General features: G+C 37.7%; 1 protein-coding gene and 1 non-coding gene across 7 annotated transcripts in view; one reads left to right on the plus strand and one right to left on the minus strand.

Moving 5' to 3' along the window:
• The window catches only part of SLC4A10 (solute carrier family 4 member 10), a 317,469-nt gene that overhangs the window by 70,658 nt on the left and 227,500 nt on the right, over positions 1–19,311 (plus strand). For 5 of the 6 annotated variants that reach the window (XM_066344966.1, XM_066344963.1, XM_066344967.1 and 2 more), the window contains exon 1: positions 17,282–17,512. The exons of the other annotated variant lie outside the window; for it this stretch is intronic. In XM_066344966.1, coding sequence (XP_066201063.1) covers positions 17,432–17,512 — 81 coding nt within the window. In that variant the 5' untranslated portion in view covers positions 17,282–17,431. Of the gene's footprint in view, positions 1–17,281; positions 17,513–19,311 lie in introns of those variants that run through there. 6 annotated transcript variants of the gene reach the window in all.
• Positions 1,159–1,234, minus strand: TRNAV-AAC (transfer RNA valine (anticodon AAC)). Its single transcript has one exon. It is a non-coding gene; the product is annotated as a tRNA-Val (tRNA).

Consider the following 19,311-nt stretch of genomic DNA (forward strand, 5'->3'; position numbering starts at 1 on the left):
ACTATGTTGAATAAGAGTGGTGAAAGGGGGCACCCCTGCCTTGTTCTTGATCTTAAGGGGATTGCTTTTAATTTTTGCCCATTGATTATGATGTTGGCTGTGGATTTGTCACAGATGGCCTTTATCATGTTGAGGTATATTCCCTGTGTTCCCACTTTGCTGAGAGATTTGATCATAAATGGGTGCTGGATTTTATCAAATGCTTTTCTCCATCTCTTGATATAATTGTGTGATTTTTATCTTTCATTTTGTTTATGTGATGAATTACATTTATTGATTTGCAAATATTGTACCATCCTTGCTTATCTGGAATAAATTTCACTTGATCATGATGTATGCTCTTTTTGATGTATTGCTGGATCCAGTTTGCTAATATTTTGTTGAGAATTTAGCATTTATGTTCATCAAGGATACTGGCCTATAGTTTTCTTTCTTTGTAGTGTCTTTACCTGGTTTTGGAATGAGGATAATGCTTGCCTCATAAAAGGAGCTTGAAAGTCTTCCCTCCTCTTAAATTTTTTGAACTATCTTGAAAAGGATAAATGTTAGTTCTTTCAGTGTTTAGTAAAATTCACCTGTGAAGCCATCTTGTCCAGGACTTTTGTTTACTGGGAGTTTTTTGATAACTATTTTCATTTCGTTTGTTGTAATTGGTCTGTTTAGGTTTTCTGATTGTTGCAATTGAGTTTTGAAAGGTTGCATGTTTCTAGTAATTTATCCATTTTCCTAGGTTGTCCAATTTTTGGCATACTGATAATCATAGTATTTTCTTACAATACTTTGTATTTCTGCAGAGTCAGTTGTTACTTCTCCATTTTCATTTCTTTTTTTTTTTTTTTTTTTTTTCATTTTTCTGAAGCTGGAAACAGGGAGAGACAGTCAGACAGACTCCCGCATGCGCCCGACTGGGATCCACCCAGCACGCCCACCAGGGGCGACGCTCTGCCCACCAGGGGGCGATGCTCTGCTCTGCCCATCCTGGGGGTCGCCATGTTGCGACCAGAGCCACTCTAGCGCCTGAGGCAGAGGCCACAGAGCCATCCCCAGCGCCCGGGCCATCTTTTGCTCCAATGGAGCCTTGGCTGCAGGAGGGGAAGAGAGAGACAGAGAGGAAAGCGCGGCGGAGGGGTGGAGAAGCAAATGGGCGCTTCTCCTGTGTGCCCTGGCCGGGAATCAAACCCGGGTCCTCCGCACGTTAGGCCGACGCTCTACCGCTGAGCCAACCGGCCAGGGCCTCCACTTTCATTTCTAATTTTATTTATTAGGGTCCTCTCTCTTTTTTCCTTGATGAGTCTGGTTAAAAGTTCATCAATCTAGTTCACCTTTTCAAAGAATCGGCTCTTGGTTTCACTAATCCTTCATATTGTTTTTTTTAACCTCTATTTAATTTATTTCTGCTCTGATATTTATTATTTCCTTCCTTCTGCTTCCTCTGGGCTTTATTTGTTCTTTTTCAAGTTCTTTTAGGTGCTGGTTTAGGTTGTTTATTTGAGCTTTTTCTTGTTTCTTAAGGTATGCCCCTAATGCTATAAATTTCCCTTTCAAGACTGCTTTTGCTGTGTCCCATATATTTTGGGTTGTTATATGTTCATTTTCATTTATTTCAAGGAAAATTTTGATTTCTTCCTTGATCTCAATGTTCACCCATTCGTTATTTAAAAACATGCTATTTAGCCTCCAAGTGTTTATTTTTTAGTTTTTCTTTTGTAGTTATTTCTATTTTCATTCCATTGTGATCAGAGAAGATGCTTGATACGATTTCAACCGTCTTAAATTTATTGACTTGTTTGTGTCCTAACATGTGGTCTATCCTAGAGAATGTACCATAAGCATTCAAAAACAGTGTATAATCTACTGCTTTGGGGTGAAATTTTCTGAAGATATCAGTTAAATCCAGTTGATCTAGTGTGTCATAAGACTGCTGTTTCTTTGTTAGTTTTCTGTCTAGGGGATCTATTGATTGATGCTAATGGGGCATTAAAATTCCCTATTATTATAGTGTTGTAGTTGATCTTGCACTTTATGACCATTAAAATCTGCTTTATATATTTAGATGGTCCTATTTTAGGTGCGTAGATATTTAGAATGGTTGTATCTTCCTGTTGGATTACTTCTTTATCATTATGTAGTGTCCTTCTTTATCCCTTACCATAGCCTTTGTTTTAAAGTCTATTTTGTCAGATATAAGTATTGCTACTGCAGCCTTTATTTCATTTCCATTTGCATGAAATACTTCTTTCCATCCCTTCACTTTCAGTCTATACATACCTTTCATTCTGAGGTGGAATTCTTGTAGACAGCATATGTATGGGTCCTGTTTTCTTATCCCTACAGCTACCCTATATCTTTTGATTGGAACATTTAATTCATTTACATTTAATGTTATTATTGACATGTACTTATTTATTGCCATTTTATTCTTTAAATCTACAATTCTCTTTCTCTCAATTTCTTATTTCCTTTGCTTTTTATAGCAAGTCCCTTAAAATTTCTTGCAGGACTGGTTTGGTTGTAATGAATTCCTTGAGTCTTTTTTCTGTCTGGGAAGCTTTTTATTTCTCCTTCAATTTTAAATGATAGCCTTGCTGGATAAAGTAGTCTTGGTGCAGGTTCTTGTTTTGCATCACTTTGAATATTTCTTGACAATTTCTTCTGACCTCAAGTGTTTCTGTTGAGAAGTCTGATGTCATTCTTATGGGGGCTCTTCTGTAGGTAATTAGCTGCTTTTCTCTTGCAGCTTTTAGTATTCTTTCCTTGTCTCTTAAATTAGACATTTTAATTATGATGTGTCTTGGTGTAGGCCTCCTTGGGTTTCTCTTTAATGGACTCTTTGTGCTTCTTGAACTTGTGTCACATTTTCCTTCATCAATTTAGGGAAATTTTCAGCTTTATTTCTTCAAACAGGTTTTCTATTCTTTGTTTGTTTTCTTCTCCTTTAGGAACCCCTATGATATGTATGTTGTTTTTCTTCATGTTGTTGCAGAGATCTTTTACAATTTCCTCAGTCTTTTTGATCCTCTTTTCTTTTTGCTGCTTTGCTTCTGTAATTTTGTTTTCTTGTCCTCTAAGTCACTGATTTGATCCTCTGCTTCATCCAGCCTGCTGTTCATTTCTTCTAGTGCCATCTTCATTTTTGATATTATATTTATTTGTAATTTCTGACTGGTTCTTTTTTTTATGATTTCAATGTCCTTTTTGATGTTTGCTATCTCTTTGTTTAAGTTCTAATTGTGACCATCCATTGTTGCTCTAAGATCTTTGAGCATCCTAAAAATCATTATTTTAACCTCTGCGTCTGATAGTTTGGTTACTCCTATTTCATTTAGTTCTTTTTCTGGAGATTTCTCCTGTTGATTCATTTGGGTCATATATATATATATATATTTTGTATTTTTCTGAAGCTGGAAACGGGGAGAGACAGTCAGACAGACTCCCGCATGTGCCCGACTGGGATCCACCCGACATGCCCACCAGGGGCGATGCTCTGCCCACCAGGGGGTGATGCTCTGCCCCTCCGGGGCGTCACTCTGCTGCGACCAGAGCCACTCTAGCACCTGTTGCAGAGGCGAAGGAGCCATCCCCAGCGCCCGGGCCATCTTTGCTCCAATGGAGCCTTGGCTGCGGGAAGGGAAGAGAGAGACGGAGAGGAAGGAGGGGGGGTGGAGAAGCAAATGGGCGCTTCTCCTATGTGCCCTGGCCAGGAATTGAACCCGGGTCCCCTGCACGCCAGGCCGACGCTCTACCGCTGAGCCAACTGGCCAGGGCTGGGTCATATTTTTTTGTCGGCCCAGTTTGTCGATGTATTATGTAGTGCTGTCTGACTCTGAAATTTGTTGTGGTATCTTTATGAGGAAGATGGACTCAGTGGTAGTGACCTCAAGGCCACCTGATTTCCTAATTTCTAGGAATGCTTCTTGAGGGTAGGATTTTTCTTTAAATTGTATATGAGTATTGAATACAGTTGGTCCTTTTGTGGGTGCAGTTATTGCTTCAGGCTGGCTGACTGTAAGGCTCAACCTTGATCATGTGTACTAAACACTGTGCAATGTCTGTCCTATTGGGTATATTTATTCTCTGTAGTGTCTGGTGCCTGCTGGACTCCTCTTTTGGGCATGCTGCTTTTGTAGCTAGCTGAGTCTAGGGTTGGTGCTGTCTGCCACCAGCTACCAGTTTTGTTGGTTCTATATCTTCTTGAGTTGGCATCAGCTGTTGTTTGTAACCTGCTGTGGGCTACCTGTCTGAGTCTATGACTCTTTTTGCTGTTTGTGTCCAAATTTATTTTGCATGGGTATGTGGAAGGGGCCAACCTGTGTATAAGGATCAGCTTTCTCCTGCTTAGAAATGACAGCAGCTCTATAAAAGTTTCAAGCTCCATAAAATTTACCTCCACTTTTCAGCTGCACCACCTCTCCTTGAAGCTGCCTGGTCTTCCCACAGAGTCTTCTGTAGAAAGACTGTAGTATGGGCTTAGAGAGCCTCACCCAACCAACCCCTCTACAAGTTGCAAGGGCAGCTGAAGTTGGGAATACAACATTAGTGAAATCCCCTACTTCAGGGGTTTCTTGGTCAGGAGCTCAGTATGGAGAATGTGGCCCCTACTCCAGAGCCTAATCCCTCAGGCACTGATGGGTACTCAAATTTTATTTCTCCCGAGCAAGATCAGCAGCAGGTTCAGATTAAGTGGGACTGACAGTTCCCTCTGCAGAAGTTCTTCCAGCTGGTGAGACCCTAATCTCAGAGAGGATTACTGAGAGAGTCTTCTCCTACAGCTGACTGTGTCCTCCAGAAAGTGGCTAACCCCATCCACCAGACCCAACAATAGACTCATAGGGTCCCACACTTTAAATGCCCATGCTATAAGCCTTTCTCTACTTTTCCCCTGTAGAACCTAGGCCAACAGGGCTAGACGTCCAGTACCCTGGCCGGCTGACTATGAAGTTTTATCCTATCCAATGCACATGAGCCACTGTGCTGGTTCTATCACAGAAAGTGGAACTCACTTCAGCTCAGCCAGGTGTGAGGAACCCTTCCTTAGGACATGCCATCAGCAAGGGTTGTTAGGTTCTGAACTGATGCTCTCTGCAGCTGGCCACTGGATGTGCCAGCCCTGGGACTCCCTGGAGGGAACCTAGTGCCGACCAGTGAGGGACACCACCTGTGACTGGCCCTCAGCAACCTTCTTGGAGCTACAGGCAATCTAGAGTTTATGGCTGCCTCTGCTGGGCCTATGTGTACACCTAGGCTGGCTTTCGCCCATACTGGGCCTAGGGGAAGGTCCCCAAAAGGCTGAGGTTTCCTGAGCCCCACCTCATGCAGCCTCTCTCTGCTGGCTACTTATTGGGTTCAGCCACTGAAAAAAACCTCTAGGAGAGTCTAGAACCTTGGGCAATTCAGGGATTAGGAAGGGTGGTGAGTGTGGCTCTGCCCCAGGTGTCAGTCTGTTTAGACTTTTTTTCACAGCCTTCAGTAGGTTGTGGCCTCCAGTAGTCTGGTGGGTGTGACCTCTGAAACCCAAAGGTGTGGTCTGCCTGCAGTCCAGACAGTTTCTACTGAATCTCTGTGAGGTGGAAGCACCAGTCACAGACTTGGGTGTGATAGGGAAAGCTCCAGCCTCAATGCCAGAAAACTGAGTCACTGAGTGGCCTCCTGGTTCCTGGTTGACTTCTCAGAACAGCCCTGTCTCCACAGGGTGGGATAGGAGAGATTTCCAAGGTGAAGCAGTTACTTTACCCAGGCTGATGCTGCTCAGAGGGGAGTGCTCCACTCAAGAAAAATGGCAACTGCAATATTGGAGAATGACTCAGCACAGGGGTTCAGGTGACCGTCCCTCACAGTGTCTCTCCTTAAGCCATCAACTTTACACTCTCCTCACACAACTCTAGTCCTCTTAGCTCTCCCCCACCAGAGCCCTGGGTAATTGGCTGTGAATGAGATTTTCTGCATTGGCCCTTTAAGACGGATCCTGCATCTCTGAGAGCTCCATCTTTTTCTTGCAGACAGAAACCTCAGCTCTTTGCACCACCAAATGCTGTCTGGGCACCTCTTCTAGGCTCTGGGGCTCTAGACTAGGGCACCTGGCTCAGGGCTGAGGACCCTCCCCACTCAGGGCAATCCTCCCAGCAGTGAGAGTCACTCCAGACCCTCCACCCTGCTCACCTGTGGGAGTGGAACAACCTTTTCCATGTCTCCACTCTTTGTACCAGTCTCTGTGGCTTTTTTTGTGATCCTTGGTTATAGACCCCTCTTCGTTTAGTCCAAAGTTGGTTTTTCAAGATGATTGTTCTTAAATTAAGTGGTAATCCAATTTGGTCCTGGGAGGTGGCTGTTGGAATGTCTGCCTACTCTGTCGCCATCTTGGAATCCCAGAAAATAACATTCTTTATTAGGTTGGAATTGACTAAAGTATCTCTTTGGCACTTTTATGTCCTTTCTTTAGCCTTCCACTAATAACTAAAGAAAAACTTGATTTCATAATGCTGTTAATGTAATCTAGAGGTTGGCTTTATTAATTAGGAAGGAGTAAAGAGAAAGTTATAAAAATAAGTAAAGTGCTGTTCTACCAGAGATTATTTCCAATAATTAAGACTTGTAAATACTTCAGTTCATTGATTGCTTTCTCATATGTGCCTTGACAGGTGTAGGGGGAACCTCCAGCTGAGCCAGGGACCCCTTGCTCAAACCAGCAACCTTGGGCTCAAGCCAACAACCTTGGGCTTCAAGCCAGTGACCATGGGGTCATGTCTATGATCCCATGATCAAGCTAGCAACCATAGGGTTATGTTTATGATCTCATATTGAAGCTGGTGACCTCACACTCAAGCTGGTGAGCCCATGTTCAAGCTGGTGAGCCCATGCTCAAGACAGCAACCTTGGGATTTCAAACCTAGGTCCTCAGTGTCACAGGCTGGTGCTCTATCCACTGTGCCATGGCCTGGTCAGACCGTATTTTTTTATTAATGCTTTTGAGCAACAAAATTATCTCCTAGTTAAATAAACACTTCAGTAGGCAAGTAAGTACAGATGGCCCTTGGCAAAATTGTGAAGTAAAATAAATACATCTTTGGACCTTTTACCTTTTCTTTTGGTGCATTTCCATTGAGCTTCTTTATCCAGATTCTTTTTGGCATGCTCTGACCTGAGTACCCCATGCTTCTAGACTACTTAAAATATCCTTGTACCCTGAAAAAAGAAGTGGATGTGCCTGACCAGGTGCTGGTACAGTGGATAGAGCATTGGACTGAAACATGGAGGACCCAGGTTTCAGACCCTGATGTCGCCTGCTTAAATGTGGGCTCATCTAGCATTAACACGGGTTTACCAGCTTGAGCACAGGGGCCCTGGCTTGAGCATAGGATCAAAGACATGACCCCATGGTTGCTGGCTTGAGCCCAAGGTCACTGGCTTGAGCAAGGGGTCTCTCAGTCTGTTGTAGCCCCCCGGTGAAGGCACATATAAGAAAGCACTCAATAAACAGCTAAGGGTCTTTAATGAAGAATTGATGTTTCTCATTTCTTTCCCTTCCTGATTGTCATTCCCTCTCTGTCTCTCTCTGTTTCTGTCAAAATAAAAAAGGAAAGTTGTGGACTCATGGCATATCCTAATTTTCAAAATGAATTTAAAAGTTCTATCTAAGTAACATAATTTTTTAATCCAGTAAGATATGGAATGACAGCTGAAGCTGAAAATATTTGGCACTATTGGCATTTTTCCTGTGTCTTAAGTCACAGTATATGAGTTTGCCCATCCATTTGCTCTGTCTCCGAGACTGTTCAGACAGAGCCCAGCTTACTTAGTGTCCTTTTCTACTATAGCAGGTGCCATTTGTATACTGAAAGGTCTGGGATCAACATCATGGAATCAATTCTCTTAAAATGGAATTTGAAAGAGATGATAACCATATTAATATAAATATTAATTATATATAAATATAGACTATATGGGGACATAGATTATATAAAATATCTTTTAAGTTGTGCGTATTTTCTGCAGTGAGCTATAATGCAGTGAGATACAAATATAAACTTTCATTGTACATTGAGAAAATAAAAAACACATTTATAGATTTAACCCAATAGTTTATTCCCCTTAAAAAGAAAAAGTTTTAAATTTAATTTAAAAGATGAGTGCCTGTGTTTCTATAGAAGTGTAGTTGTAATTGTCACTGTTTGAAAAATAAATAAAATTGATCACTGTGTACTCCAGTCTATGACTTTTAAAGAATAATGAAATATGTTTCCTCTTTCAGGAGATCTCTAATTCATTGAGGAGATAGTCTTTTACTCTTTTGTTTAGCAAACATTAGTCCTTTCTCTTGAGGAGCATACAGGCTAAGGAGGAGATAAAGCATGCACATAAATAGAATGAAACAAGTTTGTCAATGGTAAACTGGCATAATGGTAGTTCAAATAAAATATTGTGTGTGTGGAGGCCACATGCATAAAAAGAATATCAATGTGAAGTTGCACAAGCTAAATGCCAAATGAATGAGATTACTAACAGAGCTTTGGAGGAAGTCTTCAGCACCTAGTTCAGGGGTCCCCAAACTACCAGCCCGTGGGCCACATGCTGCCCCCTGAGGCCATTTATCCGACCATCGCACTTCCAGAAGGGGCACCTCTTTCATTGCTGGTCAGTGAGAGGAGCATAGTTCCAATTGAAATACTAGTCAGTTTGTTGATTTAAGTTTACTTGTTCTTTATTTTAAATATTGTATTTGTTCCCATTTTGTTTTTTTTACTTTAAAATAAGATATGTGCAGCATGCATAGGGATTTGTCCATAGTTTTTTTTTATACTCCGGCCCTCCAACGGTCTGAGGGACAGTTAATTGGCCCCCTGGGTAAAAAGTTTGGGGACCCCTGACCTAGGTTGAAGACAATTTCATTTGTGAGATAAGACTTAAATTCTCCTTAAAGAAGAAGAAAAAAAAGAAATGAAGCAGACCCTGTGAAGAGTACACTCCAGAAGAGACACTTATATACAAGTGGTTGCAGATATTGATATATTAGCCTTTGCCTTTGCATAAATTAGCAGTTTAAAGAGATTTAAAAAAATTTAAAGGGGGAAAAATGGGGACAAAAGAGACTTGGTGGGTGGCAGCGATGTGTACACAATGCAATGTGCAGATGTCTAACTGAGTTGCACAACTGAACCTGTACCCCCAAAATTCAATTAAAAAAATAAGTAGTTTTATGTAGGCATGTGGAAACACAAAATTATTAAATTATCCAAAGGAATAGAGAGGAGTATAATTATTGTGGTACATTTTCTATGGGTTAAAACTTTGAACATTGAACATATTTGACCCATTTCATTGTAAGAAACATATTTCTTGTCTGCGTTGTAGTAGAATTTTGTTATGGCAAGTTGTACTCCAAGTATTTGAATGTAAGATAGTGAGAGTTCCTTATGAAATTTAAACTTTAAAGCCAACATTTAATGCAATGTTCATATCTTCAAATATTAAGGGATCAAAAGATTCTCAAACCTAAAAAAGTTTATTAAAACCAACTTAAGTATTCATTTTGCTAAAGGAAGACTTCAATCAGGAGGAATAGTCGGCAGCCAGGACAGTATGGACTAAGGAAGGTCACTGGGACAAACGCTGTTAGTATCCATCCAGTCCAATGTAGGAAATTGTGTGCGTGGACTATCTAACATCTCTAATGACCTATCTAGATATAGATGGGGTATCTTTATTTTGAACTATTAAATATTTGAATTTTATAACTAACTCTTCTAGGCTTGATGCTTTGTTAACTGAAAGGATAATAATAATTTGGAAAGACAATATTACCTCAGCAGACACATACTAATAATTAATACATCTTGGTAAGCAAACAATATTGTATTTCTTAGGGTACTTGTTTAAGAGAAATACACCTTGACACATTCACTGAGGTAATGCAAATCTTTCAGGACTCTTGAGAGACAGCTGACTCTTCCTTTTATTATTCACTTTACCTACATTCTCCAATAATTTTGTCTAGAACAAGTGACTTTGAGACACATCATTTATTACATGTGACCTGGTATTATAGCTGCTTAGTGTAAACAAACAAATTTTGATTTTTTGTAGGGTTGCTGCAACTAATACATTGAATTTAGAAATTAACCCTGAAAAACCTCCACAAGGGTTCAGACACTTCAACTCACAAAAAACTTGTATGTACAACTTATAAGTTTCCACTGTTCTTATCTGTGTATAGGTTTCTTTTTCTCCAAACACACATCAAACTGCCTAAGGCCAGAGACCATATTTTACTTGTTATAGGCCTCATAGAGTTTAAGCAGCATACCATACAATGAATGAAAATAAAAAACTACAGCTGCTTAAAAGAGGAATAGAACCTTTCTGTTTCTTTGTGTACTTTTTTATAGAGGGAAAAGGGGAAAACAGCATTGTAAGGACAATGGCCTTACAGAGAATCACAGAGGCATGACAAACCATTTTGTTCATGGCTATAGCCAGAATAGTTGAGATGCTTGTTTGATCTGCAAAAGGAGCATGTTTATATGAGTTTGCTAGTTCAGGTAGTTAATTTAAAACAGAATTTAAAATCTTCTTTACCCATTTCAACAGTTAACAGGTAACCAACCATCATCAACAAAAAACAAGTTTGCAGAATTTCTTTTTTGGAAGAAATAGTAACATTTCATTCTGTCAGTATTTTGTATGTCTAAAATAAGTAGTTATTTTAGTTTAAAATTACTGCTGGATTTAGATAATATTGAGATAGCTTGTTTCAAAATTCTTAGTGTGTCAACATTGAATAATTTTGTATATCTCTGTGTCTTACAGTAAAAGTCATTATGGCCTTTAGACTAGATTTCACGAATCTGTTTAATTCTCCATCTATCTTTACACAAAAGGAATTGAATGTGAAATTGTAACTAAGAAAAAAAATATTTGTTATGTGAATGTGATGCAGCAATCACTTTTTATTCTCAAAGTACTGTATTTCCCCATGTATAAGATACACCTTAATTTTGGGGCCCAAAATAAAAAAAAATGTATTACATAAAGTTATTGAACTCAAGTTTTATTCATCATAAAATTCACACAACTCCTCATTACTGTCAAAACGCCCATCCATTAGCTCACCCTCATCTGTGTCTGATGACGAATCACTGTCTTCATATAGGATTTTGGAGACAAGTCCTCCCTTAGCCATTCCCTTATCTAAAATTTCAGTGATAATAGCTGTTTTCAATTTAATGTTTCTCCTTGAAGACTTTTATCTATGTATTTATACCAATTTATTTTTAACAAAACATTTGTTGACATTTAGAGTTTTCCCAGCATTTTGCTATCATATACACTGTTGTTGTAAACATCATTGCACTTATTATGTCTGTGTGCTCACATTCATTAGGATATTTTAATAGAATTTGTTCCCAAGAGTTAAAAGTTTTATAATTATTATAGTTCTTTTTACAGTCAGGCTTAAGGAACACACTTTCATTTAATTTAAGGCTAATTTCCACATTCTACAATCATAGCACTAGAGAGAATAAAACTCAACAGAATATATATTTAGTGACAGAAAATTGCATGATGTTTATCATATTTACCTTATTTGAATCGTTTTTGAAACTACTCTTTGATTTGCCATAAGAGTACAATTTTGAAACATCTGTCTGGAAAGAAGCATGTATTTTAGTGGACTGAAAAATGACAATTGGACTTCATTCTTTCACTGTCTCCATAAATATTTTCAAGTACATATTAAGTTCAGGGAACTGTATCGGGTACAATAAGAAAACAAATTGTAGGCCCTGGCCGGTTGGCTCAGTGGTAGAGCATCGGCCTGGCGTGCAGGAGTCCCGGGTTTGACTCCTGGCCAGGGCACACAGGAGAAGCGCCCATCTGCTTCTCCACCCCTCCCCCTCTCCTTCCTCTCTGTCTCTCTCTTCCCCTCCCACAGCCAAGGCTCCACTGGAGCAAAGTTGGCCCGGGTGCTGAGGATGGCTTTGTGGCCTCTGCCTCAGGCGCTAGAATGGCTCTGGTTGCAACAGAGCAGCGCCCCAGATGGGCAGAGCATCGCCCCCTGGTGGGCATGCCGGGTGGATCCCGGTTGGGTGCATGCAGGAGTCTGTCTGACTGCCTCCCCCATTTCCAGCTTCAGAAAAATACAAAAAAAAAAAAAGAAAACAAATTGTACATAGATTGTTGTCTTAATTAGCTTCATAATTGAGAATATGGTAAAGTAATTTGTAGCTCCACAAGAAAGTACAAATGTTTTAGAGATGTCAGGGAGGAAAGTTCAAATTAAATAGCTGTATGAGAGAAAACTAAGACCAAAAGCAGGTGATCAGGGAGGGCTTCATGAAAGATGTATTTTGTTCAATTTTGATGGATAGATAGAGTCTAGACCTGTGGAAATGAAGGGGAAAGGCATTTATTCTAACAACATTTATTGAGTACTTATGCTCTAGGAAAGTACCGTGTGAATTAAGTACTTTATATTTTTAAGTCATATAATCTTCCAGGAACACTATGTATATAAGTACTTCATTATCTCCACTTTACTTATTAGGAAACTGACGTATATAGAAGTTTTGTGACTTGCAAAATATTCAGGAGTTAATAAATTGCAAGGATCTGAACAAGGGTGAATATGTAATAGTAAGAGCAAAGCTAGGGACCTTAGAGTGCAGAATGATTACTGGGTATGGTGAGGTGTTCAGTTTAGGTGGACGAGAGGACTGTTGGTAAGATTGGATAGGTCTGGCAGGGTCAGACCATGAAGGTCATCGAATGCTAGAGCAGAACATTTGTAGAGAGTTTCTGATTAGGTTGTAGTTTCAGGTAAAGACAAAAAATATTGCTGGATTTGGTAACTAACTGGTCATTAATATATCAACCATAGTTGTGTCAGGCTTGTGAAGGAAATGCTCCATAACTGAGAATGGTGAGGGCAGAGAGGTAGGAAAGGAGCTGGCCTCTTCCATGATGCACTTCCCCCACCTTTAGCTTATCTTTTTATTTTATTTGTTTATTTTTAGTTTTTTAAATTTTATTTTAGAGAGAGAGAGAGAGAAAGCAGGAGAGAAACAGGGAGAGAGGTTGAGAAGCATGAACTAGTAGTTGCTTTCACTTTAGTTGTGTATTGATTGCTTCTCCTATGTGCCTTGAGTGGGGTTGAGCTAGTGTCCCCTTGCTAAAGCCAGTAGTAACCTTTGAGCTCAAGCTGTCATTTGGATAATCCCTCACTCAAGCCAGCGACCCTATGCTGACAAGCCCACACTCAGAGCCAGTGACCTTGAGGTTCAAACTGGTGACCTCTGTGTTCGTGTCGATGCTTTGTGCACTGCCCCACCACTGTTCAGGATAGCTTATCTTCTTAAATGATCCATTAATTCTTCTCTTCATTAAACCAATAATAATAATAAATATTATTTATTGTACTTAATATAAATTAGAGACTGTACTGATTGCCCTTTTTATATTTCTTACTTAATCTTAAATAAAAGTTTATGAAAAGATAACATTATTACCTGTATTTTACAGATGAGGAAACTGGTTAGAAGCTTAAGCAACTTGCTCATGATTACTAATTGGTGAACCCAAGATTTAATCAAAGCTTTTCTGATTCCAAAGCCACTGCACATAGAGGTTGTGTTACATCCCTGATTTAAAAGGAAAACACAAACATTCTGTTTTACTGGACCTGGGGTGTCTATATTGCCATCCTCAGATTTGGGAAAGCTCCACTCAATCATGTATTGTTTCATAGTCTTATTTTATACGGTTGTTTTCTTCACTTTTCTCTTTCTTTCTTTCTTTCTTTCTTTCTTTCTTTTTTTTTTTTTTTTTTTTTTTTTTGGTGCTATAAGAAGTCTATAACCATAACTATCTTTCTTGTAATGATTCTAGCGAATATTGATTCAATGATTACTCTGTGCCAGGCATCACTTTCACTGCTCCATGTATATCAATCACATTTAATCCTTACAACAATCCTAGCAGAATCATCATTTTACATACAAGGAAACTGAGGCAGAGTATACATAAAGATTTGAAGGTCCTAGAGCCAGGATTTAACCTTTAGAGTCTGACTCCATAGCCTGTCTTTTATGAGTCCTTTTGATAAATAAAGGTGAGTTTTGAGGTATTTTTATTTTTTTAGTCCTTTTTGGTCTGTTTTTTTTTTTTTTTCTTTTTTAAAAAATTTTTTTTATTTAAGTGAGAGGAGGGAAGATAGACTCCCACATGCACCCCCGCCAGGATCCATCCAACAACCCCTGTCTAGGGCCAATGCTCTGCCCCTCTGGGGCCATGCTCGTAAGCAAGCTATTTTTAACACCTGAGGGGGAGGCTCCACGGAGCCATCCTCAGCACCTGGGCCAACAGGCTCAAATCAATCGAGCCATAGCTTCAGGAGGATAAAAGAGAGATAGAGAGAAGGTGGGAGGGGTGAAGAAGCAGATGGTTGCTTCTCTTGTGTACCCTGACCGGAATAAAATCCCTGACTTCCACACGCCAGGTCAACATTATACCACTGAGCCAACCAGCCAAGGCAGATCTTGTTTTCCTCTAAGTTGTCTATATATAGATGTGAAGTACTTTTGTAACTGGTATAATTATTAAAATAAGAAAACAAATATTATCTAATATATTGTTATCTTTTTATCTTACTCTATTATGTGACCCACTATACAGATTTACTAAGAGAACTAGTAGAATGATGATGAAATTAGAAAAATATAGCAACTTGAGTAGGGGAAAAGATAATATATTATTGAGATTTGGTCTTTAGAAAGGTAAAGGTGTTCTACAATGCTCAAATACTTCCTCTGGAGCTGAAATTTAGTGTTGTGGCACTCGGCAGAATCTACCCCATCAAGCAGGAGTACTTATCATAGTAATTAACTAGATTTTCAGTGGGAATGGCCAGTTTCTTCACCATCTCTAAGGTCTTATATCCTGATATGTTTGCTACATACTATAGATAATTAGTGACCTATGCCCTCAAATTCAACCAATATTCCTTGAAAAAATGAAAATAAGACAGTTTTCAACCACCTCTCAAAACAAAGAAGTAGGTACTCTGTGGGACTCTCAGTGCTTCCCATTATCCTGCTGTTTGTAATCACCACGATTGCACCATGATGACTAAGTGAGGCACACAGTGATGCAACGTCATGATACACAAATCCATTTTATTTCCATATACCATTGAAGCTGGTGTGAGAGCTTATTTGCCAAAATTGTCTGTACCAGTATTAGCCAAAAATCATATACACATATATAATAAATGATATGCAAGGCACATATGGAATGATTTTTAAAGTATAGACAATCTCATAGAAGTAGATTTGAATATTTTTATGATATTAGAGTAGAAATATGAGTGAAACAATAAAGGGACTAAAATTTGAAACACAAATTTTAGTGGAAAGAGGAAGCATATGAGAAACAGGAGTACAACTATTAAAATTCTTCTCAGAGCTCTTTCCTATTTTTATTATAAAACCATAAATTCTGAAGGTATATATTTATAAGATGAGTCACATTGGGGGTTGTCTTTTAAAATTTAACATTTTGTCTATTTTTTGTGTATATTTTACATAGTTGAGATTGTATTACATAGATATATTGGGATCTTATTTTTCATTTATATTCTATGATGATACACATTTTCCTTAGTCTTTAACATCTCTCATTCATAATATTCAGTAGTTACATGGCATTTCATTTTTTTGGTTCTAACATAATTTAATTAACCTTTCTCTTATTGTTCCAATATTTTTTCCTTCTAAAATATAGCGCCAAACACCTTTGTGTGTATACCTTAATCTGCATTATTTCATCAGTATTTTCAAACTGGAAATACTAGAAAGGATTGAATATATCTTAATACAATTTACCATATTACTTTGAAAAGTTGAACTAATTTATAATTTTTACCCCAGTAGTGTACAAGACAATATGAATTACTTAAGTTTCCAGAGGTATTCTCTGAAATAAGTTTTCTTTAAAGAAAAATGAATAAATGCTTTATGATAAAATGAACTTTAACATAAAGACATTTGATTCTCTTGGATATCTTTCTGAAGTATTTACTGCTTCTCAATCTAACAAAATATTCCAAACAATATTAAAATGGAAGTCATTTTAATTGCTAAACATAGGGTATATTATTACAAGATATAACTAAAAGACATAGTGATTTCTATTGGGATAAACCCTGAAACTAGGAGACAGGAATACTGAATTCTGGCCTTGGGTCTGTTTGTAAGTGACCTTGGACAGGTTGCTTAACTTCTAAATTTCAGTTACTTCTGTAAAATGAGAGCATTGAAGCATAGTCCCTGAGATAAAATGTAAGAGCTAAATAGGTGGTAATTGTTATAAAATTCTTGATATTTTCAAGATGCAAATCCTCTACTATTTGGGATTTTCTGATTATTCAGCAAATCATTAAATAGATAAAGTTACTTTTGGCTTATGCTTTTCACCCCTTTGGTCTTTCCTCATTTAGACCAAGAAGTTTTTTTCCTACGTGTTAGCTGCTCTTCATCTCTTTTATTGAAACTTTGCTAGATAGACTGGTCAGGGAAAATATAGAAGCATTGTGCTTTACTATTATAAAAGTACCTTAATAACACTATTATGAGTAGCATATTGTAGGAATAAAAGTATTATTATTTTTTTGTGTGACAGAGACAGAAAGACAGAGAGACAGATAGATAAGGACAGACAGACAGGAAGGGAAAGAGATAAGAAGCATCAATTCTTTGTTGTGGCACCTTAGTTATTTATTGATGTGCCTTGACCAGGGAGCTACAGCAGAGGGAGTGACCCCTTGCTCAAGCCAGCAACCTCGGAGTTTTAAACCTGGGTCCTCTGCGTCCAGTCTGATGCTCTATCCACTGTATCACTGCCTGGTCAGGTGGCATCTATTAGTTTTTATTAGTCCATGCTAAATCACTGTTACATGGATCAAGTAATAGATTATAAATAAATAAATTTTCTGTTTAAGTTGATTTTATTAACTAGATGGTGAAAGGATTAAAAGCTTCTTTATACTCTGGATTTCATGTTTTTATTGCAAAGATCAATTAAATGTGTTGGCAAGAAAACACTGAAAAAATTTAGATTGTGTACACTAATTAATAGTTATCCAGAGACGGAGGATGTGGATCGTTCTGTGTTTGATGATGCAGAATTGCTCTAAGCAGTAAGCTTACTATTTTCAGAGAGCATTAGCAGCTTCAGCAAATAGCAAATACAACTGTGTCATCCTCCCTTAATACGGAGTGTTTGTACTGCAAAGGGGAGACGATAAACAGTACATGAGATCTGGGATCTTCAGGATAGCTTAAAAAGATACTGATGTGCAGATCTGCTGTTTGATGTTTCCTTCACTAGCCCTGAAGATGCTGAGACATAGAGATGGCTGTGATTATCTTTTGTAATACAGAAAATGCAATTTTTAGGGGTTTCTGGAAATAGAAAGGTCATGCAGTCTGGAACCTGTGAGCCTTTCCAATCTCTAAGTCATCAGGTATGACCTCATGAATTATAATAAAACTATTAGATTGTAGAGTTACTGCTTTTTCTAGCTCTTAGTCATTTGGAATATATTAATCTATTTAATTGTTTATTATTAGATTTTCCCAAGGATATTTGAATAAGTAGTATTTATAGTAATAGACACCAGCTAAACAATATGAATTTAGAAGTGTGTGTGTGTGTGAGTTTGTGTTTATTTTAGCTTTTTGGGGGTAAGTGGGGATTAAGGAAGAGATTCTTTGTATGTGATTAAATAAGGTTTGGGGCTTTATAGATTTCCCCAGAGTAAGCCTGAATACTGTATCTTCTATTGGGAATAAAAGTAGCACACATTATTCCAACTTATAAGGATTCTTCATAGCTAGCTGGTTATATATAATGACATATTAAAGCATTTTTACCTGGAATTTCCTAAGCTGAGAAATAGGTACTGCTACTATGGTGGTGTGCAACCACACAGCGATACAAGTGTGGTGAGTAGGATCATGTTTATTAGCATCTGATCTATAAGCTAATGTCCTGACATTTATATTTCAGTAACTGAACTGTCTTAAAAGGTATTGGTTTTAATAATTTCTCAGAGCTACTGAAATAATGATGCTTTTGGTCTGCATAGTGTAGATATTTGCTAAGGCATCGCTAATAGATGAAAGCAGATGTTAACTCTTGTTTTTTTTTTAAAGCTGTGACATTTAAGCTTGTTTAAAGGTTTGACCCAGAGATACTATGTATTTGCTTACTTTCATTTTCAAAATAAAAAAAGGCTTGACTGCATTGAACATATTAACTACAAAGAATAGAGATTCATCACAGCAAAGAATTTAGATTTATATACCAGTTTTATCCTGAAACCTTACTTTAAGCTGTTTTTTCTTATCAAGTTTAATACATTTAACTTTGCTTTGTTGTAGCATATTCTCAGAATTACATGCTTGGGTAATTACAAACTGTTCCTGTGTCTGACATTCAAATTAGGAAGGAAAAATGTTTTGGTTTTTATATTATACATATTTCTGCCTCAATTTTAAGGACTTGGCAGATACTTGACCAGTATTCCATATTAAATAAGCAAAAAGAGATAAAATGTAGCAACATTTCTCACCAGAAAGACAGTTTTGAGTTTGTAATTCTATAGCATGATTAGGATTTAATGCTTCATTAAGGTGAAATGATATAGTATTAAAAATGAATATATTTATCAAAAGACAAAAGTGGTAGTCTAAAACAGTGATTTAATTCAATTCTCTTTTTAATTAAAACCACATTAAAAATTATACCTACTGATAATGGCTATAATTTATATGTTATTCAGGCTACTTAGCCAGCTTACATTCTTATTAGTAGGGAAGATTGCCATATTTTTAAGCTTGATTAGTTTTGGAATGATTTGAATATACCTTTTAGTTGCGACAAACCCTGTTTAATCTGTTAGAATTTATTTTCAGTATTTGCATGTATTAGTCACTATGAGTACATTCTGTTTCTTGGCATTGCTTTGGGATTCCTCTAAGTATTGGTTTCATAGCATTTTGCTATTTTTTACTGTATTTATGGCCTTTCAAAAGAAACAAGTCATAAAGATTTTTTGATTACTTTCTTTTAGTAGCACTCAAATGAGATCTCAAAAGTTTTGTAAAGTGAAAAGGAATATTGTCTTAGAGTTGTTATTTCTTTTACAAATGAGAGATTTTCTCCATTGCTATGTCAAAATATGTTACATCAAAAAGTAATATTGGTTGGAATATCGCAGACATTTAAATGTAATGTCAACTTGTTCAGCTATTTTTCCTG

This window comes from Saccopteryx leptura, chromosome 7, assembly GCF_036850995.1.
Source record: "Saccopteryx leptura isolate mSacLep1 chromosome 7, mSacLep1_pri_phased_curated, whole genome shotgun sequence".
Lineage (NCBI taxonomy): Eukaryota > Metazoa > Chordata > Mammalia > Chiroptera > Emballonuridae > Saccopteryx > Saccopteryx leptura.